This window comes from Canis lupus, chromosome 25, assembly GCF_048164855.1.
Source record: "Canis lupus baileyi chromosome 25, mCanLup2.hap1, whole genome shotgun sequence".
NCBI classification, from domain to species: Eukaryota; Metazoa; Chordata; class Mammalia; order Carnivora; family Canidae; genus Canis; species Canis lupus.
Window position 1 is genome coordinate 5,929,319 of NC_132862.1, and position 21,698 is coordinate 5,951,016.

Sequence of the window (21,698 nt, forward strand, 5' to 3'; positions counted from 1 at the left end):
GATGAATCACTAAGTTCTAGGTCTGAATCTAATAAAACAGTATATGTTACCTAAATTGAATTTAAGTAAAACATTAAAAAATTATTTCATCTTATCAATGATACATAATAATGTCTCCATTAGGTAGTATGTCTCTGAAAATATTCTTTATTTAATAACATGTTGGTTTAAGACTATTGGATACAGCATAAATATTCACCAAAGGCATTTGATTTTTTCTTTTTCTTTCATGAAAGTGTTAGCATGCCCATTTAGGCCTCATTGATTTGATTAAAAAGTATCCATAAATATGTGGAAAAAAAGAAAAATCTTCCACAATCATTATAAATTTGTTACTTTCCCTTGTTATTTTCTACAGTATTTTATGCTGTGTGACTTGAGCACTTAAGGTTCACAGTCATTTTGTCTTCTTTGTGACTTACAGATATCACTGTGGTTGTACCCTTCTAAATTTGAGAGCAATATTCATTCAGTCAGCACATACTTATTGAGCATTTACTACATGCTTGACTACTGACTACTGTACTAGATTCTTCGACTAATTTTTTTTTTTGCTTCAAATTCAATTCTGACTGACAGTGAGGCCTTGACAACTACTTTCTACTGACAGTGAGGCCTTGACAACTCAAGCAGACTTCCTGTTGAACGTGGAGCCTGACCTGGGCCTCAGTCTGATGGCCCTAAGATCATGACCTGAGCTAAAATCAGGAGATGGATGCTCAACTGACTGAGCTACCCATTATAATGTTAATTTTAATTATAATTTTTTATTGTTTAAGATAATGGGTTTTTTAGCATAGTTGACACACAATATTTACATTTGTTTCAGGTATACAGCATAGTGATTTCACAAGTTTATCCATTATAAATTCTTTATTTTTAAAAATTTTTTTTGCCCATTTCATGATTGGATTGTTTGTTTCTTTGGTGTTGAGTTTAATAAGTTCTTTATAGATCTTGGAAACTAGAAATGAACAGAAATCTCACAGAGGAAGACATAGACATGGCCAACACGCACATGAGAAAATGCTCCGCATCACTTGCCATCAGGGAAATACAAATCAAAACCACAATGAGATACCACCTCACACCAGTGAGAATGGGGAAAATTAACAAGGCAGGAAACCACAAATGTTGGAGAGGATGCGGAGAAAAGGGAACCCTCTTACACTGTTGGTGGGAATGTGAACTGGTGCAGCCACTCTGGAAAACTGTGTGGAGGTTCCTCAAAGAGTTAAAAATAGACCTGCCTTACGACCCAGCAATTGCACTGTTGGGGATTTACCCCAAAGATTCAGATGCAATGAAACGCCGGGACACCTGCAACCCGATGTTTCTAGCAGCAATGTCCACAATAGCCAAACTGTGGAAGGAGCCTCAGTGTCCATCGAAAGATGAATGGATAAAGAAGATGTGGTTTATGTATACAATGGAATATTCCTCAGCCATTAGAAACGACAAATACCCACCATTTGCTTCAACGGGGATGGAACTGGAGGGTATTATGTTGAGTGAAATGAGTCAATTGGAGAAGGACAAACATTATATGTTCTCATTCGTTTGGAGAATATAAATAATAGTGAAAGGGAATATAAGGGAAGGGAGAAGAAATGTGTGGGAAATATCAGAAAGGGAGACAGAACATAAAGACTCCTAACTCTGGGAAACGAACTAGGGGTGGTGGAAGGGGAGGAGGGTGGGGGGTGGGGGTGAATGGGTGACGGGCACTGAGAGGGGCACTTGACGGGATGAGCACTGGGTGTTATTGTGTATGTTGGCAAATTGAACACCAATAAAAAATAAATTTATTATTAAAATAAATAAAAATAAAATAAACTTAAATCAAAAAAATAAATCTGCTAACAACTTAAAAAAATTTTTTTAAAGATTATTTATTTATTTATTCATGAGAGACACACAGAGAGAGAGAGGCAGAGACACAGGCAGAGGGAGAAGCAGGCTCCATGCAGGGAGCCCGACATGGGACTCGATCCCGGGTCTCCAGGGTCAGGCCCTGGGCCAAAGGCAGTACTAAACCGCTGAGCCACCAGGGCTGCCCTAAAGTCTTTATTTTTGAAGTCTTTGTTTTGTATATAACATATGGCTTTTATAATCCAATCTTTAAGTCTTTCCCTTTCAATTTGACGAGTTTGTATTTCCATTATTGTTATAGTATGTGCTTATTATTGAAGTCTTCTGCAATGTTCTTCAAAAAAACTTTTTTCCTACTGTTTTTGTGCACTCTGTGCTATTTTGTTTCCTATCTTTTGTTTGTGCAAGAATGTCACTCTGTCTTTACATTTCTGATGAACATTAGATACCAGATGACAGTGTATAAAATGTACAGAGGAAAAAGTGGGGACCCCAAAATTCCGTAACAAGGCAAATTTTCATTCATATGTAGAGTCAAAATAAAGAGACAATCATAATTTTTTTTTTTTGCCGAGAAACAGAATGTATTTGAGCAGAGTAGGGGGGCAGACAGAGAGGGAGAGAGAGAATCCCATGCAGGCTCCACACTGAGTGTGGAGCACTCAGAGCTTTATCTCAAGACCCTGAGATCATGAACTGAGCTGAAAGCAAGAGCCAGACACTTAACCGACTGAGCCACCCAGGTGTCCCTAATATAAAGAGATTTTCAGGTATATAAGGTCTTGGAATATTTTGTAATACCTATTTCTTAAAAGAAATCTAGATAAGTGCATATTACAACAAAATCAAAGCAGAATGGAATGAAGAACTCATGCATTATGATCAGGACATTTAAAGGTGTCTGTTAGTGTTCTAGTGCTCAATCTCTCATTTCATTAATCCTCATGCTAACTATGTAATGTAGATACTATTGTTATCCCAATTTTATATATAGAAAACTGAGGCACAGAGTAGGTTAGCAATTAGACAGGATCATAAAGTTTATGGTATGAACACAGACAACTAGGCTTCTAAGGCTATGAACTTAACCATTATGCTCTGCTGTGCAAAAGGAGGTATATTATAGGGGAATGTGCTATGAAAGAGAAGTCAGTGAATAGTAAATAAACTTAGATGTAGAATGAAGACTAAAAAACTATAGGCTATGATTGAAATCCAGAATTTAATTGATTCAACAGCACCTAATGTAAAGATAAAAATGTGTTGATAATATCCAGGGAGAAGAATCCCAGAATGTAAAAAATAAAACAAAATAAAACAACTGGGGAAGGAGGTTGAAATGACAGAGGGAAAAGGGATTGTTAAAGTAAACTTAATTTATAATCTTTGATGGGTGGTGTCAACATCTTTTGTTTTTAGAGTTGAATTTCATATATACTAATTTAAGACTAGTTTAGAATGATAAGAGAAGTAAAAATTGTCCATATGTTATGAAGGACAATCAAATTCATAAAATCCTTAATGAAGAAGATCCATTAGACAAAATTAATAAGGATGACAAGATAAATACGGTATGATTAATTCAGGAGATAAAACATCTGTGAGCTATACGAAGGAAATAGTGCTGATGGTGTAAAATATCAGAAGAAAACATAGAACTTTATATCCACAGAGCTAAAGTAGATATAATTTTATTTTTTATTGTCAATATAACCAGAGAGATGATAGTATAGGGCTCTCTTCCAGCTAGCGGTCCAGAATTGTACTTTAAGTTCAAGCAGTTGGCAAAGCAAACTCATCTGCTACATACTCTATCCTTGTCAACTACCTAAGAGTGTAGGTATTTTCCTAGTGTCCTTCTCACAGCTGCCTTCACCTCTTTATTCTTTAGGCTGTAGATGAGGGGATTCAGCAAGGGTGTGACTGCACTGTACTGCAAGGAGGAGAGCAAATCCAGGGAGGAACCGGAGGTAGGCATAAGGTAGCGAATCAAACCTGAGCCAAAGAACAGAGTCACTGCAATGAGGTGGGAAGAGCAGGTGGAGAAGGTCTTGCTTCTGCCTGAGGTAGAGCTGATGCTCAGGATGGTGGAGACAATACGGGCATAGGAGAAGAAGATTGGGAGGAAGGTCCCAAGCCCATGCAGTAAGATGGAGCAGATCAAGATGTCAACATTGATAGAAATATCTGAGCAAGAGAGAGGGAAGAGGGAGGGCAGCTCACAGATGTAATGATGTATAGTTTGGGCCTCACAGAAGTCCAGGTTAATAGCCAAGAACACAATCACAACCGAATTCAGACAGGCCAGACCCCATGAGATCAACACGAGCTTCACACAGAACTGGGTGCTCATCACCTGGCCATAGAGCAGTGGGTGGCAGATGGCAGCATAGCGGTCATAGGCCATCACTGAGAGCAGAAAGGCTTCGGTCCCTGCAGTGATAAACACAAAGAACACCTGGGTGAGGCAGCCCTCCACTGAGATGGTTCTCTTCTCAGACAGAAGGTCCTTCAGGAGCTTGGGCACAGTGACAGAAGAGAAGCAGAGGTCTAGGAAGGACAGGTTACTCAGGAAGAAGTACATGGGAGTGTGGAGGCGGGAATCAGCCCTGATCACCAGCAGCATCATCAGGTTCCCCATCACAGTCAGGAGGTAGATCCCCAGGAAGAACACAAAGAGCAGAGCTTCGATGTAGGGGTCGTCGGACAGCCCAAGGAGAATGAACTCCGTGATGGTGCTGTGGTTCCTCCAGGCCATTTGTGGAGGGGGTTTCCCTGGAGTAATAGAGAAATAGTGATGAGATCCCTCTCCTTCACGTCATCACTCCTCTTACCATACATGCTTCCCTGCTTCCCTATACTCTGTGCGGACATCTCAAGGCTGCCCTCACTGTCTATCGGGAAGAATTTTTATCTTGTTTGGTTATTACTGATCTGGTTCACAGTGTTTGCACAGTTCAGAGAATCTTCTTCTTCTTCCATAGGGATTTACCTGGAAAAATGAGTCTCGCTGGTTCACCTCCCATCCGTGCATTAAGATTCTATTGCATTCTTCCTAGCGTTTAAAAACCTAAAAATTCTGCATGTATCTGCAGGGATCTTCAAAACCTTCTCTTTTCAATTTCTGAATGATAATTTTTTTTGAATGATAATTTTTTGTTCAAAAATCATCCAATGTCTCCTTACCAGAGCTGACATCCATTAGGCAAAGTAGGCGCCTATCTTACATGCCTGATTAAAAATAATAAATTTCTTTTAAGATCAGAAGAAAAAGTGAATATAATGCAATCTGTATTGTATCCATTTTTAAAACTGCTGCAATAATATAAATTATAATATTTTTTATGGAAAGGGGTCTATGAAGGCAAAAGTACCTGGGGCCATGGAAGTCATAATGTGTCACTGCTCATAACAAGCATTTAAGTAAAATAAGACTTTATTAAATACACTTTCTTAATGACTATCTCAATTGTTTCAAAGTAGTTCTATAAGATTGGAGAGGGAATTTTTATACCTGTGAGAAGTCTCATATTAAGGGATATTTGCAATGTCATGTTACAATAAGTAGAAGAAGGAAATAAATGCCATTATTTTTTTCTAATTACAATCCAATGTCTAGGCTTAGTCCACATCATGAGGAACACTTTTCTTACCTGGACCTTAAAATTCTTCCTCATCTGCCCTTAAACTTTTGGCCATTTTGGCTGCTTTTGACCAGAAAGGTCTGTTTCTGTGTCTTTGCTCACCTTCTCCTCTATATGTACTCCTCTTAATTCCAGAGATGCAGACTCTCATGGGCCTTCCAATGTCACCTATAGCCCTGCTCAATTCCTTATAGCCTGACCCCACTTCTCCCTCCTTGAACTCCCAGCTCTCTGTTCAAATCATGGGGCCACCTGCTCTCAGGTGCTTTATGTCATGGTCTGATTCTGTGTCTGGCTTATGGGGGACATCTATCTGGGTCTTCCCCTCCCGATTGTGAGCTCCATGAGAACAGAGCCACAACTGGACAAGCACAGTCACAAACCGGCATATCTCTGGCTCTGTCCCACCCATTAGCTTCTGATGACCTCTCCAATCTCTGTCCAATTGAGGCATCTCCTGTGTATCTCAGAGACCTCTTGACCACACTCAGCACAGTCTCATCCCTTCCTCCATGAGCCCCCACGGCACTGGCACCTGGAGGCAGCACTGTGGACATGGCTGTCTGCCCTGTTGCCAGGCTCCCCACTCATGAAGATTGGAAGCCACAGCTGCTGAATTTCAAGGTTGTTATCATCTGCACAGACCTCACCAGCTCATGCTGCTTCAATCCTGTCTCTCCTGCTCTCATACTGATAGAATCCATGGGTGCTGTGGCCACCATTGCAAGAATGTGCTTGTGTCCTTATTGTGGACATGTTATTCCTCTATGGCCCCCCTCTAGGGTCAGAGGCAAAGGGATTATAATTTTCTTTTAAACAAAGTTTTTTGGATCCCTTTATCCAGATTTCAGCTGTGTAACCAGGAGGAGTAGATGGTGAGCCATTTAGGTAAATGAGGATACTAAGATTCATTTTGACCCCTAACTTCTTGGACTATATAGGGAGTCACTGTTCTATGAGAAGATTCCCTCCTCAGTTGGATGCTTAAAGCTAAGTCATCAGCATTCTTTTTTGTCTGTCAGTCCACAGTCTGATCCCACAGTAGGCTTCTGTCTTCATAGAACTATTTAACCACACTGACCCAGAGAACCCTGCTTCTGACCCTTTGGGCTTTGCCAGCAATGTATGACAAGGTGCTAACTTACATTAAGGAAAGCCTAACTGCTGATCCAATTAACAAATCTACTAGTCCCACCTCAGTCCATCTTAGCCCTGAGTCTAGGTTACCTGTGTGCCAGGACAGATAGTGAGATGTTCACTGTTACGTGCCTGCAGGACATTAGCTTTGTTCCAGTGATGGTGAAGCATAACTGGCTGGAGAAGTTACATTTGAGGATCCTGCATGGATAAAATTGCAGATACTGCTGAGAGCAAACTCTGGGTGAATCTATGCAATCCACACAAAATGATATGATAAATGGAAGCCATTCTCTTCAAAGACTCATGTATTTCAAAATATTTATGGATATGTCTACCTTGAAAATCACTTCCTTTCTTCCATTGACACTCACAAGGGGCACCGGGCTACAGTGCCCATAGGGGGTTCAAGCTGTCACCTGAAGAACACTGTAGTAGTTGTGCAAAATCCTTTTCTGTCCTGACATAGGTCATATTATGTATAAACAAAGACACCAGTTACTTCTCTCATGTGATTTTCAGGTTGCTCACAGAATGGAATCTTCCTCCCCATCACCATTTTTGAACAATACTTCAAATCGATGCCTGAGATTTCTTTAGTGACCAGGGACAATTCTTAGCATTTACATCCTGGATCAATTAAGCATGAAAATAAAACACTTGCAGTCACCCTTCTGAAGGGAAGATATTGGCTTCATTTAATCCTGAGCTTTACCAGACCGATGCCAGATGCAGACCATGGATTGTGAGCAGGAGAGGACTGAGGGAAAGTAGGGAGACTGGTGATGGAGGGTTGGGAGCTGTTAAAGGAGGGGATTTCAGCAGTGTCTTTGATGAACACCTGCATCATTATTTTGCCACCTGGGACACTTCACATTCATCGGACACCTGGATATTTGCTCAATTTCTCTTACAAAGCTATATGGCAGGATATCGGGTATGTATATGATTTTGTGGCTTTCAGGAGGTTAACTAAGATCAGCATCTTCTCCAATGGAGCTGCTAATATAGCAAATCACAGATTCATTTTTCAGACTTAAGGATGAAGCCCAAAGTTGAGAACAACTCTGCTGGAGCTATGATCACCCAATCTTGCCCAAAGAGGAAGCTATTTGACAGCCAGTTTCCATTAAGAGGGAGTGTTTGGTGTGTGGAAAACTTACCTGCGCACTGGCTGTTTAAAGCTGTCTTTGGAATGAAGAAATGTCTGAAAGCTGTGTGCTGAAGGTCAGGCTAGACACGGTGGCTCTAGGATCCTATGAGCTGGTCTGTGGCAAAGAGACCCTAGGTCCTAGGTGCATGAGGTGAAATCTGTGTGGAGGAGAAGCATATCAGCACTGGGAGCAGGTGGGACCTGAGACAAACTGATCCACTGCAGTATTCTCAGAGCTGTCCTCTCCTCTCCTCTCTCACACTATTCACAGTGTCTCATGGTGACTAGTTCTCAGGTGACTTGAATATCAAGGAAAGGAAGTCTACTGTGCTTCTACTGTGTACTGGGCAAGCAGGAAAACAGGTGGCTCTGATAGTGTGATCCGTATTTCTGACTGTCCTCTTTCATTGCAGGCGTCAGTCTTTTTCAATGCTTTGGGATCCTGAAGCATGAGAAGATTGATGCCTAGACTTTAAAGTGTCACTGTCTTCAGGTGAAGCAGGGAGGGAGAGAAAGTGTCCAAGGCAGCTGGGACAAAAGCACCATTTGGACAGAGGGAGATACAGAGTCTCACCCAGGGAGATGGTCTGCCAAGGAGTGGGGTGTTCCCACCTCTAGCTTAGGGACAAGGAATGTGTGGAGCAGGAGCCTGAGGCTTTAGGACCAATGGAAGAGATCCTGAGGTGGAGATGGAGGAGAACAAAACACCAGCAGAATTGAAACATTCAGAGAGCATCCCAGGCAGAAAAATAGGAGGACCACCAGAAACACAGAGAAAATATTACCATTCTCCTGGCTTTTCTTGGAGGAGGCAACTCCACGCGTTCCGTCTTCACCATCAGGACCAGACACTTGGTAGGTAATCCCAATAAGAGAAGCCCTGTCACAAGCATCTCTTTACAGAGCACATAGCCTGTTCCCTTGGCTGTCAGTGAGTGAAGGAAGTTAGAATAGGGGAAGCTCTGGAAGCACTGGATCTATCAGAGCATCAGGATTATTTTCCAGAACCCCTAAATAGAGGGATGTCATTCTGCAATGGAGGCCACTCTATGGAAGGATAGGGACAACATTTCCAAACAGCTCATATTCTGAACAACAGACACACATTTCATGAATACCTTCTCTCCTGATCTCAGGGGCAGTAGTGTGCTAGGTCTTCCTTTATGCTCTCTGTGCTTCTGAATGCTCTTCTCAGAGTGTCACTTAAAGAAGGAAGAATCGACCAGAACCAATCGAAGGCTGCCTGTACTTCAGCAGCCATGGGGTGGTGTGGGCCCCCAGGGGAAGCTGGGCTGCTGCCCTGTAATCCCTGAAGTCCTAGCCTGAAGCTGAGCTCTGGACTCAGTAACCACAGCTTGCACTTAACTAGAAAGGTAAATGTAGTCTGAGGTACAGGAGTTGTCTCCAGGGTGATATTTCAATTTTCTGAATTAAGGCAATTATTTAAAGTCTAGGAGAGGACAGCGGGAGGCCAGAACACCTGTGCCTTCTTGCCTGTAGCCTTTTGTTTCTCTTGGGCCCTGTAAATGTCATTCCTTGAGTAAGGTTACATCAGACCTGAAATCCTGACTGCTTAATATGTGACAGCGCCTCAGCTAATGAAAATCTCACTTCTAGGAAGCTAGCAGGACTCCTTGTAATAAAGGCCATTTTAGTGTGATTTTTGGTATTTGGAAAGCTTTGATCCTTGGCTGGCACTGCATCTGTAAAATATGAGTGTAAGTAAGGAAAGAGGCAGTTTGGGACTTGACATGAATAGGTGAGCAGTGGAATAGCTGCTGGAGCCCTAGAGCACTTTGGCTCAGCCTGGAAGGGACAGGAAAAGGCGTTGTAAATGAGTGGAGTACACCTTCTCCAGCCCCCACCCCCCCACCCCGGGAATCTGGAGGAGGTTTTCTTTTATATATATATATATATATATATATATATATATATATATATATATATATACATATATATGAAGTGAATGATCATGCTTTATTGGAGAGATCTGCCGAACAGATGAAGGCAGCCCAGTGGGCATCTTACTTCCCACTTTGGCTTAGAAAGATCAACTGGAGCCAGGTTCCTCTGGGCAACTTTTCATCCTCATCCCTCCAAAGGGTTGGGACTCGGGAGCCGGGGGAGCTGCTCTCATAGCTCCCCCTGGCCCTCGGCCCAGCTGCTCGAGGGGGAGGAGTTACCGCCGCTCTTCGGGCATCAGAACTCATCATGATGGCTGTGACCTAAAATCCTCAGGAAGCCCCGGGGTCATGGCCCAGAAGCACCCCGGAGAAAGAGGGTTGTGTGGAGCCCACCACAGTGGTGGTGCCTCCTTCAGGACTTTAGGATCCTCTGTGGACCCTGAAATACTTTCATTCTCAGGACTCAGGGACTCAGCGGGGCCTGCTCCCAATGGTACCCGCTGCCTCACAGAGCACTCTAGTCCCAAGTACACACAGCCCCCAAACCCAGCCCACTGGTCGGATCCAAGCCATGGCCCCCCAAGGGGTCCTGGACCCCCTAGGGATGGAGAGGACCCCGATCAGAGTGAGGCATCTTCAGAAGAAGAGTCAGGAGTGGACCAGGAACTCTCAAGAGAGAATGAGGCTGGGTACCAGGAGGATGGGAACCCTTCTTTTCTTTCCATTCCGTCTGCTTGCAACTGCCAGGGAACCCCTGGAATCCCTGAAGGGCCTTACTCTGAGGGAGGAGATAGCTCTCCTAGCAACTTTTGCCATCATTGTACCTCTCCAGTTTTGGGGGAAGATGAAGAGTTGGAAGAGGAATATGATGATGAGGAACCTCTCAAGTTCCCCAGTGATTTTTCACGTGTGCCCAGTGGGAAGAAACCTCCACCCCGGAGACAGCGGCACCGCATTCTGGCCAAGGAGGATACTCGGGACGGTGGACGCAGAGATCCCAGGTCCCCTGGCCGACATCGGCTGGGCCGGAAACGAAGTCAGGCAGATAAGCGCAGAGGCCTCGGATTATGGGGAGCAGAGGAACTATGTCAGCTTGGACAGGCAGGCTTCTGGTGGCTGATTGAACTGCTGGTATTGGTGGGAGAGTACGTGGAAACTTGTGGCCATCTCATCTATGCATGCAGGCAGCTGAAAGGCAGTGATCTGGACCTTTTTCGAGTCTGGTTGGGAGTCTGGGCAGGGCGGCTGGGGGGCTGGGCCCAGGTGATGTTCCAATTTCTGAGCCAAGGATGTTGCTATGGAGCAGGGCTGTTCACCCGTTTTCTTAGGCTACTGGGTGCTTTGCTGCTCCTGGCTCTGGCCCTCTTGTTGGGCTGTCTACAGTTGGGCTGGCAGTTTCTGGTGGGACTGGGTGACCGGTTAGGCTGGAGGGGTAAAGCTACTTGGCTCTTTTCTTGGTTGGATTTCCCCACCTTGCAGCGTTGCCTGATTCTGTTAAGAGATAGCAGGCCATGGCAGCAGTTGGTAAAAATGTTTCAGTGGGGTTGGCAGGAGTTGCCTTGGGTCAAGCCAAGGACTAACAGGCAGGGGAATGCACCTGTAGCTGGTGGTCGCTACTGCCAGCCTGAAGAGGAAGTGGCTCGACTCTTGACCATGGCTGGGGTTCCTGAGGATGAGCTAAACCCTTTCCATGTGTTGGGGGTTGAAGCCACAGCATCAGATGTTGAACTGAAGAAGGCCTATAGGCAGCTGGCAGTGATGGTTCATCCTGACAAAAATCATCATCCCCGGGCTGAAGAGGCCTTCAAGGTTTTACGGGCAGCTTGGGACATTGTCAGCAACCCTGAAAGGCAGAAGGAATATGAAATGAAACGAATGGCAGAGAATGAGCTGAGCCGGTCAGTGAATGAGTTTCTGTCCAAGCTGCAGGATGACCTCAAAGAAGCAATGAATACTATGATGTGCAGCCGATGCCAGGGAAAGCATAGGAGGTTTGAAATGGACCGGGAACCTAAGAGTGCCAGATACTGTGCTGAGTGTAATAAACTGCATCCTGCTGAGGAAGGAGACTTTTGGGCAGAGTCAAGCATGTTGGGCCTCAAGATCACCTATTTTGCACTGATGGATGGAAAGGTGTATGATATCACAGAATGGGCTGGATGCCAGTGTGTGGGAATCTCCCCAGATACCCACAGAGTCCCCTATCACATCTCATTTGGTTCTCGGATTCCAGGCACCAGTGGGCGGCAGAGAACAACCCCAGATGCCCCTCCTGCTGACTTTCAGGATTTCTTGAGCCGGATCTTTCAAGTACCCCCAGGCCAGATGCCCAATGGGAACTTCTTTGCAGCTCCTCAGCCTGGCCCTGGAGCCACTGCAGCCTCTAAGCCCAACAGCACAGTACCCAAGGGAGAAGCCAAACCGAAGCTGCGGAAGAAAGTGAGAAGGCCCTTCCAATGTTGACACCCCTTCTCTTCTTTCCTCAGATCAATGTCAGGGAGTCAAAAGGGCTGTGTATAGCACAGGATGGAGTTTTGATTGTTTATTTTTAAATATTTAAAAAAGGGAAAATTTTAAGCTCAAATTGTTCACTCAGTACTTGTAGGAAGCCCCGGAACCACTTTCCCTCTTCCACCAGCACCTAGGAACTGAATCTTGTCTTCTGACAATACCAAAGAAATAGGGGGTGAGAGCCTGGACCCGGGCTGGACAGTATCTCCCATGGTTGTGTGGGAACTGGGTATTTCCCTGGGGTCTGTATGCCTTTGTCTTTTGCTTCTAGAGCAGATGACACTTTTCCCCCTCTTTTTAAACTACAAGTCTATCTTATTTTTTGGCCCATTTCAGGAGGGAGCCCCCTCCTTTATGCCAACATACTAGTTAAAAGACAGAACAAGAAGCATGTAGCCCTAATTATAGGAGATTATACAGAGTTCAGAGTGGGAACTCTGAATTTTTCCTCTGACATTCACCTTGTGGGTAATCACCCAACTTCATGCTTGTTGCTGCAGGGATGGCCAAAACTAATACTTTTTAAAAAGCAGACTCATAAAAAAAAAAAAAAAAAAAAAAAGCAGACTCATGCCCTCTGCCCTTGGGTGAGGGGGAAGGATAAAGGGGCTCCCAGAAGCCCCCTTATGATCCAAGGGTTTGTATTTTTTTAAGTTTGTTCATATTTGTATGTATATATCTATTTAAAGCCAGGGGATTATCTTTCTATAAATATATAACTGGCAAAAAAAACAAAACAAAACAAAACAAAACAAAAAACAAAAAACAAAAAAACCCCACAAAAAACAAAGGGTGGGGACTCTTGCAACCATTTCCTTGAAGGATCAACCTCATTGACTACGATACTGCTACTGTGCAAAGCTTGATCCTCTGTTTTGTTTCTTATATTTCACATATGAGTGAAATCATACGATAATTGTCTTTCTCTGATTGACCTATTTTGCTCAGCATAATACCCTCCAGTGCCATCCACCTCGCTGGCAACATAAGATTTCATTTTTTTTTCGATGGCTGAGTAATAGTCCTTTGTACATATGTAGTACATCTTCTTTATCCATTCATTTTGCCAATGGACATCTGGGCTCTTTCCATAGTTTGACCATGCAGACATTGGTGCCATAAACATTGGGGTGCAGGTGCCCCCTTGGATCATTATCTTTGTATCTTTTGGGTAAATACCTAGTAGTGTAAGTGCTGGGTTGTGGGTAGCTCTATTTTTAACTTTTTGAGGAACTTCTGGTGCAAGAGAGCTTGGCTCCTGTCTCAGGGAGTGGAAGAATGAATCTCGTGGACAAAGGAGAATGAGTAAAGTCGATAGAAGTTTGTTATGCAAGGATACAGAAAATGCTATCAGGAGTGAGGGGGTTCCGGACAGAGTTGCCATTGAGGGCTTTTTTGGCTGGCCTTTTATTGAGAGCCTAACCAGGGAGTTTATGGCCTTGAGATTTCTTGTGCTGTCTTGAGTGAATGACATAAGGCTGTCTTTTAGTCTGGAGTCTTTGTGATTACTTTGTAGCTGTCAAAGAAAGATAACATTTTGGAGCCAGGGCGCCAGATTTACTTCCTTTTCTCTGTTTTTGTTGCCTTATCTCTAGTATCCTTGGGATTTATAGGAGCGTCACTCTGGGGCTTCTTGGTATCCTTGGAAATATGGGAGCCTGACTCTGGGCCTTTCCGTTATTTTTCCCTGCCTAGCTCCATCTGCCCTAACTCAACTCCATACTCCAGACTGGTTATACCAGCTTGCATTCCTCCCAGCAGTGTAAGAGTACCAGCAGTGTACCTTTCCCTGCATCTTGAGGTAATTCTTTGTTTGTTTGTTTTTCATCTATCTTGGCTGTTTATTTCCCGTTCTGTGAACAATCTATTCACGTTCTTTGCCATTTTTCTTCTGCAGTGTTTTTGTTGCTGCTCTTTTTTTTTGTTTATGTTTTTATTGGAGTTTGATTTGCCAACATATAGTATAACACCCAGTGCTCATCCTGTCCCCTCAGTGCCCATCACCCAGTCACCTCATCCCCCGCCCACCTCCCCTTCCACTACCGCTTGTTCGTTTCCCAGAGTTAGGAGTCTCTCATGTTCTGTCACCTTCTCTGATTTTTCCCACTCATTTTCTCTCCTTTGCCCTATAATCCTTTCACTATTTTGTATATTCCCCATATGAGTGAAACCATATGATAATTTTCCTTCTTTATTGACTTATGTCACTCAGCATAATACCCTCCAGTTCCACCTACGTGGAAGCAAATGGTGGCTATTTGTTGTGTCTAATGACTGAAAATGGTTCAGTTTTCTTTTTCTTGAGTTACATATTCCTCTAAATTAAACAAAAGCCTGCTTTTCAAATGTATTGAGATGAATTTTAGTATTTCCTTAAGGTTTTTATTCTTTTATCAGAGTTGTATTATTGGTTTCTTTTTTCTTAGATGTATTTATGGAGTTATTTCAAATTTATAGATCTTTTGAAAGTCTTAACTTCTCAACTTTATTTTTCTGCATCTGACTTGTTAATTTGTGCCTTTGAGTTCCTTTTCTTCCTTTCTTATGTTTGTTTTTTTTTTTTCTTGGTAATGATTGGATTTGAGCTTTCGGTAGCATAAATTTTTCCTGGTTATTAGTGAATGCATATAAGATAGATAAAGATAATGGTTGCCCTCGTACTGTTTTGTAACTGTAGTATATAATATTCTTTTGTTCATTAAATTCTTAATACGGTTTTTTTAGTTTCGACACTACTTACTTACATTTACATATCACATTGTCATTTGTCAATCGTAGGCATATACAATTTGATATAGAATATTATTACATTAAATATCAAGTAAGAAATGATTAAAGAGAGGTCTTTAATAGTCACTGCTTTTAGTATGCCTTTCTTTCCTTTTTTTTTTTTTTAAAGATTTTATTTATTTATTCATGAGAGACACACAGAGAGAGAGAGAGAGGCAGAGACAGAGGCAGAGGGAGAAGCAGGCTCCATGAGGGGGCCCAACATGTGACTCGATCCGAGGTCTCTAGGATCAAGTCCTGGACTGAAGACGCTGCTAAACCGCTGAGCCACCCGCACTCCCCTAGTCTGCCTGTCTTAATGTAATTTATACTCATTGAAATTCTTTTAGATGGCAGAGTAATGTTCTATATCTATATCTATATATCTATATCTATATATCTCACATCTTTTTTTAAAAGATTTTATTTATTTATTCATGAGATACAAAGAGAGTGAGAGAGAGGCAGAGACACAGGTAGAGGGAGAAGCAGGCTTCATGCAGGAACCTGACGTAGGACTCGATCCTGGGTCTCCAGGATCAGGCCCTGGTCTGAGGGTGTTGCTAAACTGTTGAGCCACCCAGGCTGCCCTAGACCACATTTTCTTTATCCATGCATCAGTCAATTTCCTTGGTGCTCTTTCTATAATTTGACTATTATTGATGCTGCTGCTATAAACATCAGGATGTGAGTGGCCCTTTAAATTGGTATTTTTGTATTGTTTGGGTAAATACCTAGTAGTGCAATTGCTAGAATGTAGGGTAGTTTTATTTTTAACTTTTATTTTGGAAAATGTTTGTTTATTTGAGAGAGAGAGAGAGAGAGAGAGAGAGAGAGAGCATCCCAAGCAGACTACAGGTGAGTGGGGAATCTGAAGTGGATTTTCATTCATCTCAAGACCCTGAGATCACAACCTGAGCCAAACTGAAGAGTCAGATGCTCAACTGACTGTGCCACCCAGCTGCCCCTATTCTTAAGGTTCAGAGGAACTTCCATACTGTTTTCCAGATGGCTGTACCAGTTTATATCCCCACCAACAGTGCAAGAAGGTTCTCCTTTTTCCCCTCCTTCCCAATACCTGTTGTTTCCTGTGTTAATTTTAGCCATTCTGACAGATGTGAGGACGTATCTCACTGTGGTTTTTGACTTGTGTTGCCCTGATGATGAGTGATGTTGAACAACTTTTCATGTGTCTTTTAGCTATCTGGATGTCTACTTTGAGAAAGGTCTGCTATGTCCTCCACTCATTTCTTAACTGCATTATTTGGGTTTTTTTTTAGTGTTGAGTTTGATAAGCTCATTATAGATTTTGGATACTAATTTATCAGATTAGGTCATTTGCAAATATTTTCTCCCATTGTGAAGGTTGCCTTTTAGTTTGTTGTTTCCCTTGCTGTGCTGAAGCTTTTTATCTTGATGAAGTCCCAATAGTTCATTTTTGCTTTTGTTTCCCTTGCCTCTGGGGACATGTCTAGCAAGAAGTTGCTGTGGCCGTGGTCAGAGAGGTTGCTGCCTGTGTTTTCTTCTAGGATTTTGATGGTTTCCTGTCTCATGCTTAAGTCTTTCATCAGTTTTGAATTTATTTTTGTGTATGATGTATTTTTGTGATTTTTGTGTATGATGTACTCAGCAAACAGTAGAGCACAGATTTTCCAAATAAGGAACCACAGTCACAGTGGTACAGTTTCATTCTTCTGCATGTTACTGTCCAGTTTCCCAACACCATTGGTTGAAGAGACTGTCTTTTTCCCCATTGGATATTCTTTCCTGCTTTGTTGAAGATTAGTTGACCATATAGTTGTAGGTCCATTTCTGGGTTTTTATTCTGCTCCATTGGCCTATGTGTCTGTTTTTGTACCAGTACCAACTGTCTTATGACTACAGCTTTGAAATATAGCTTGATGTCTAGAATTGTGATGCTGCCAGCTTTGCTTTTCTTTTTCAAGATTGCTTTGGCTATGTGCGGTCTTATCTGGTTCCATACAAATTTTAGGATTGCTTGTTCTAGCTCTGTGAGAAATGCTAGGAGTGTTTGGATTGGGATTGCATTAAATGTGTAGATTGTTTTCAGTAGTACGGACATTTTGACAATATTTGTTCTTCCAAACCAAGAGCATGGAATGTTTTTCCATTTCTTTGTGTCCTCTTCAATTTCTTTCATAAGTGTTCAATAGTTTTCAGCCTACAGATCTTTTACTTCTTTGGTTAGGTTTATTCCTAGGTATCCTATGGTATTTAGCACATCAACAAAAGTTTGGATTGTTTTGTTGACATAGGATTTTTTCTGTTTGCCAATGCTTTATTTAAAAACTTACTAGAAGTTGGGATTTGCAAATGTTAACTTCTGTTTAATAATGTCTCCCTTGTTTTTAGTTCTTTGTGCAACACCTCAGTCAGATGCTGAATCACCTGAAATGATCATCAAATCTTTTCAACCTAATTATTTTGATGTCTTATCCATCTGTTTTGTGGAAAATTGTCTACATTCCCTTGCAAACAGTGGAGCACAGTCTTTCCAAATAAGGAGCCCTTGTCAAGGACTATCACCTTGGAGTAATAGTCAAGCTCTATTTAGACAAACTCAGGACTCCTTCTTCCAAATTGTGTGTCACTGTGTGTGGGAGAAGGTGGGAACAAAAAAAGAAATGCAAAGGAACACGGTCTTTGTAACCATGTGTCTGTCACTACTTAGAGATATTTCCCCAATGTCCTTCTCACAGCTGCCTTCACCTCTTTATTCTTTAGGCTGTAGATGAAAGGATTCAGTAAGGGTGTGACTGCACCGTACTGCAAGGACAGGAGCAAATCCAGGGAAGAATCAGTTGTGGGCATAAGGTAGCGAATCAAACCTGAGCCAAAGAACAGGGTCACTGTAATGAAGTGAGAGGAGCAGGTGGAGAAGGTCTTGCTTCTGCCTGAGGTGGAGCTGATGCTCAGGATGGTGGAGACGATACGGGCATAGGAGAAGGAGATTGGGAGGAAGGTCCCAAGCCCATGCAGTAAGATGGAACAGATCAAGATGTCAACATTGATGGAAATATCTGAGCAAGAGAGAGGGAAGAGGGAAGGCAGCTCACAGATGTAATGGTGTATGGTTTGGGCCTCACAGAAGTCCAGGTTAATAGCCAAGAGCACAATGATAAATGCATGGAGACAGGCCAGACCCCATGAGATCAACACGAGCTTCACACAGAACTGGGTGCTCATCACCTGGCCATAGAGCAGTGGGTGGCAGATGGCAGCATAGCGGTCATAGGCCATCACTGAGAGCAGAAAGGCTTCGGTCCCTGCAGTGATAAACACAAAGAATACCTGGGTGAGGCAGCCCTCCACTGAGATGGTTCTCTTCTCAGACAGAAGGTCCTTCAGGAGCTTGGGCACAGTGACAGAAGAGAAGCAGAGGTCTAGGAAGGACAGGTTACTCAGGAAGAAGTACATGGGAGTGTGGAGGCGGGAATCAGCCCTGATCACCAGCAGCATCATCAGGTTCCCCATCACAGTCAGGAGGTAGATCCCCAGGAAGAACACAAAGAGCAGAGCTTCGATGTAGGGGTCGTCGGACAGCCCAAGGAGAATGAACTCCGTGATGGTGCTGTGGTTCCTCCAGGCCATTTGTGGAGGGGGTTTCCCTGGAGTAATAGAGAAATAGTGATGAGATCCCTCTCCTTCACGTCATCACTCCTCTTACCATACATGCTTCCCTGCTTCCCTATACTCTGTGCGGACATCTCAAGGCTGCCCTCACTGTCTATCAAGAGAAGTTTTTATCTTGTTTAGTTATTACTGATCTGGGTCTCAGTGTTTGCACAGTTCAGAGAATCTTCTTCTTTTTCCATAGGGATTTACCTGGAAAAATGAGTCTTGCTGGTTCACCTCCACATCCTTGCATTACATTCTATTGCATTCTTCCTAGCTTTTAGAAACCTAAAAATTCTTGCATGTATCTGCAGAGATCTTCTAAACTTTTTCCCTTCAAATTCTGAATGATAGTTTTTTGTTCAAAATCATCCAATATCTCCTTACCAGAGTTGACATCCATTCGGCAAAGTAGGCACCTATCTTACATGGCTGATGAAAAAAAAATAAATTTCTTTTAAGGTCAGAGGAAAAAGTGAATGTAATATATATATATATATATAGTCTGGATTTTATCCATTTTTTAAACTGCTTCAAAAGTATAAATTATAATAATATCTATGGAAAGGGGTCTATGAAGGCAAAAGTACCTGGGGCCATTAAGTCATAATGTGTCACTGCTCTCTACTTCATTACGGGCATTTAAGTATAATAAGACTTTATTAAATATGCTTTCTTTCTTTCTTTTTAACTTAAAAAAGTTTTTAATTTAAATTTCAATTTATTAACATACAGTGTACTATTAGTTTCAGGGGTACAATGTAGTGATTCAACAGTTCCATATAATACCCAGTGCTCATCACAGCATGTGCCCTCCTTAATCCCCTCACCTATTTCACCCATCGCCCCACCTACCTCTCCTCTAGTAATCATCAGTTCATTCTCCATAATTAAGAATCTTTCTTGGTTTCTCTCTCTTTCTCTCATTTCCCTTTTGCTCATTTGTTTTGTTTCTAAAATCCATGTGTGATTAAAATCATTTCATATTTGACTTTCTTTGACTTATTTCAGTCACTCCGACTAGAAAGCATTATACTTTCTAGTTCCATCCGTGTTGTTGCAAATGTCAAGATTGTATTCTTTTTGATAGCTGATTAATATTCCATTCATCTGTATCACTTTTTCTTTATCTATTCATCAATTGATGGACACCTCGGCCACTTTCATGTCTTGGCTATTACAAATAATGCTGCTATAAACATAAAGGTGCAAGTATCCCCCTGGATTAGTGCTTTTGCATTCTTAGGGTAAGCAATTAGTAGTGTAATTGCTGGGTCATAGAGTAGTTCTATTTTTAACTTTCTGAAGAACCTCCATACAAATATGCTTTCTTAATGACTATCTCAATTGTTTCAAGGTAGTTCCATAAGATTGGAGAGGGAATTATTAGCCTTGGGATAAGGAAGTTTACCCCATTTTACCTGTGAGCAGTCTCATATTAAGGGATATTTGCAATGTCATATAACAACAAGTAGAAGAAAGAGGAAATACATGCCATTATTTTTCTAATTACAATCCAATGTCTAGGCTTAGTCCACATCATGAGGAACACTTTTCTTACCTGGACCTTAAAATTCTTCCTCATCTGCCCTTAAACTTTTGGCCATTTTGGCTGCTTTTGATACCAGAAAGGTCCGTTTGTTTCTGTCTTTGCTCACCTTCTCCTCTATATGTCCTCCTCTTAATTCCAGAGATGCAGACTCTCATGGGCCTTCCAATGTCACCTATAGCCCTGCTCAATTCCTTATAGCCTGACCCCACTTCTCCCTCCTTGAACTCCCAGCTCTCTGTTCAAATCATGGGACCACTGGCTCTCAGGTGCCTTATGTGATGGTCTGATTCTGTGTCTGGCTCATGGGGGACATCTATCTGGGTTTTCCCCTCCTGATTGTGAGCTCCATGAGAGCAGGGCCACAACTGGACAAGCACAGTCACAAACCAGCATATCTCTGGTTCTGTCCCACCCATTAGCTTCTGATTACCTCCCCAATTGTCCAATTGAGGCATCTCCTGTGTTCCTCAGAGACCTCTTGACAGTGCTTAGCACCATCTCATTCCTTCCTCCAGGAGCCCCCAGGTCACAGGCGCCTGGAGGGAGCACGGTGGTCCTTGCTGTCTGCCACTCTTGTCAGGCCTCCCACTCAACAAGATCGGAGGCCACAGCTGCTGATTTTCAAGGTTGTCATCATCTGCACAGACCTCACCAGCTCATGCTGCTGCCATCATGTCTCTCCTGCTCTCATACTGGTAGACTCAAGGGAACTGTGGTCACCATTGCAAGAATGTGCTTGTGTTCTTGTTGTGGACATGTTATTCCTCTATTGCACCCTTAGGGGCAGAGGCAAGAGGGTTATTTTATACAACATTTTGGGATCCTCTTGCTCCAGATTTCAGCTGTGTAACCAGGAGGAGTAGATGGTGAGGCATTTAGGTGAATGAGGATACTAAGATTCATTTTGACCCCTAAGTTCTTGGACTATATAGGGAGTCACTGTCCTATGAGAAGATTCCTTCCTCAGTTGGATGTTTAAAGCTAACGTATCAGTATTCTTTTTTGTTTGTCAGTCCACAGTCTGATTCCACAGTAGGCTTCTGTCCTCATAGAACTACTTAATCACACCAACCCAGAGAACCCTGCTTCTGACCCTTTGGGCTTTGCTGGCAATGTATGACCAGGTGCTAAGTTATATTAAGGAAAGCCTAACTTCTGATCCTATTAACCAGTCCACTAGTCATCTCAGTCCATCTTAGCCTAGAGTCTAGGTTACCTGTGTGCCAGGACAGATAGTGAGATGTTCACTGTTACGTGCCTGCAGGACATTAGCTTTGTTCCAGTGATGTGAAGCATAACTGGCTGGAGAAGTTACATTTGAGGATCCTGCATGGATAAAATTGCAGATACTGCTGAGAGCAAACTCTGGGTGAATCTATGAAATCCACATAACATGATATGATAAATGGAAGCCATTCTTTTTAAAGATTCATGTATTTCAAATATTTATGGATATGTCTACCTTGAAAATCACTTCCTTTCTTCCACTGACACTCACAAGGGGTACTGGGCTACAGTAC

At 42.6% G+C, this 21,698-nt stretch overlaps 2 protein-coding genes and 1 pseudogene across 2 annotated transcripts; 1 reads left to right on the top strand and 2 right to left on the bottom strand.

Annotated features, from left to right (window-relative positions):
• Nucleotides 1-3,700: 3,700 nt before the first annotated feature.
• On the bottom strand, nucleotides 3,701-4,630 carry LOC140616938 (olfactory receptor 8S1-like). Its single transcript, XM_072797590.1, has one exon. The coding sequence runs from the start codon at nucleotides 4,628-4,630 to the stop codon at nucleotides 3,701-3,703; it is 930 nt and encodes a 309-aa protein (XP_072653691.1).
• Nucleotides 4,631-9,953: 5,323 nt separating this feature from the next.
• On the top strand, nucleotides 9,954-12,287 carry LOC140617164 (dnaJ homolog subfamily C member 14 pseudogene; annotated as a pseudogene).
• A 5,391-nt stretch (nucleotides 12,288-17,678) lies between these two features.
• Nucleotides 17,679-18,602, bottom strand: LOC140616795 (olfactory receptor 8S1-like). Its single transcript, XM_072797546.1, has one exon. It carries the CDS (start codon nucleotides 18,600-18,602, stop codon nucleotides 17,679-17,681), a length of 924 nt encoding a protein of 307 aa, XP_072653647.1.
• Nucleotides 18,603-21,698: the final 3,096 nt, after the last annotated feature.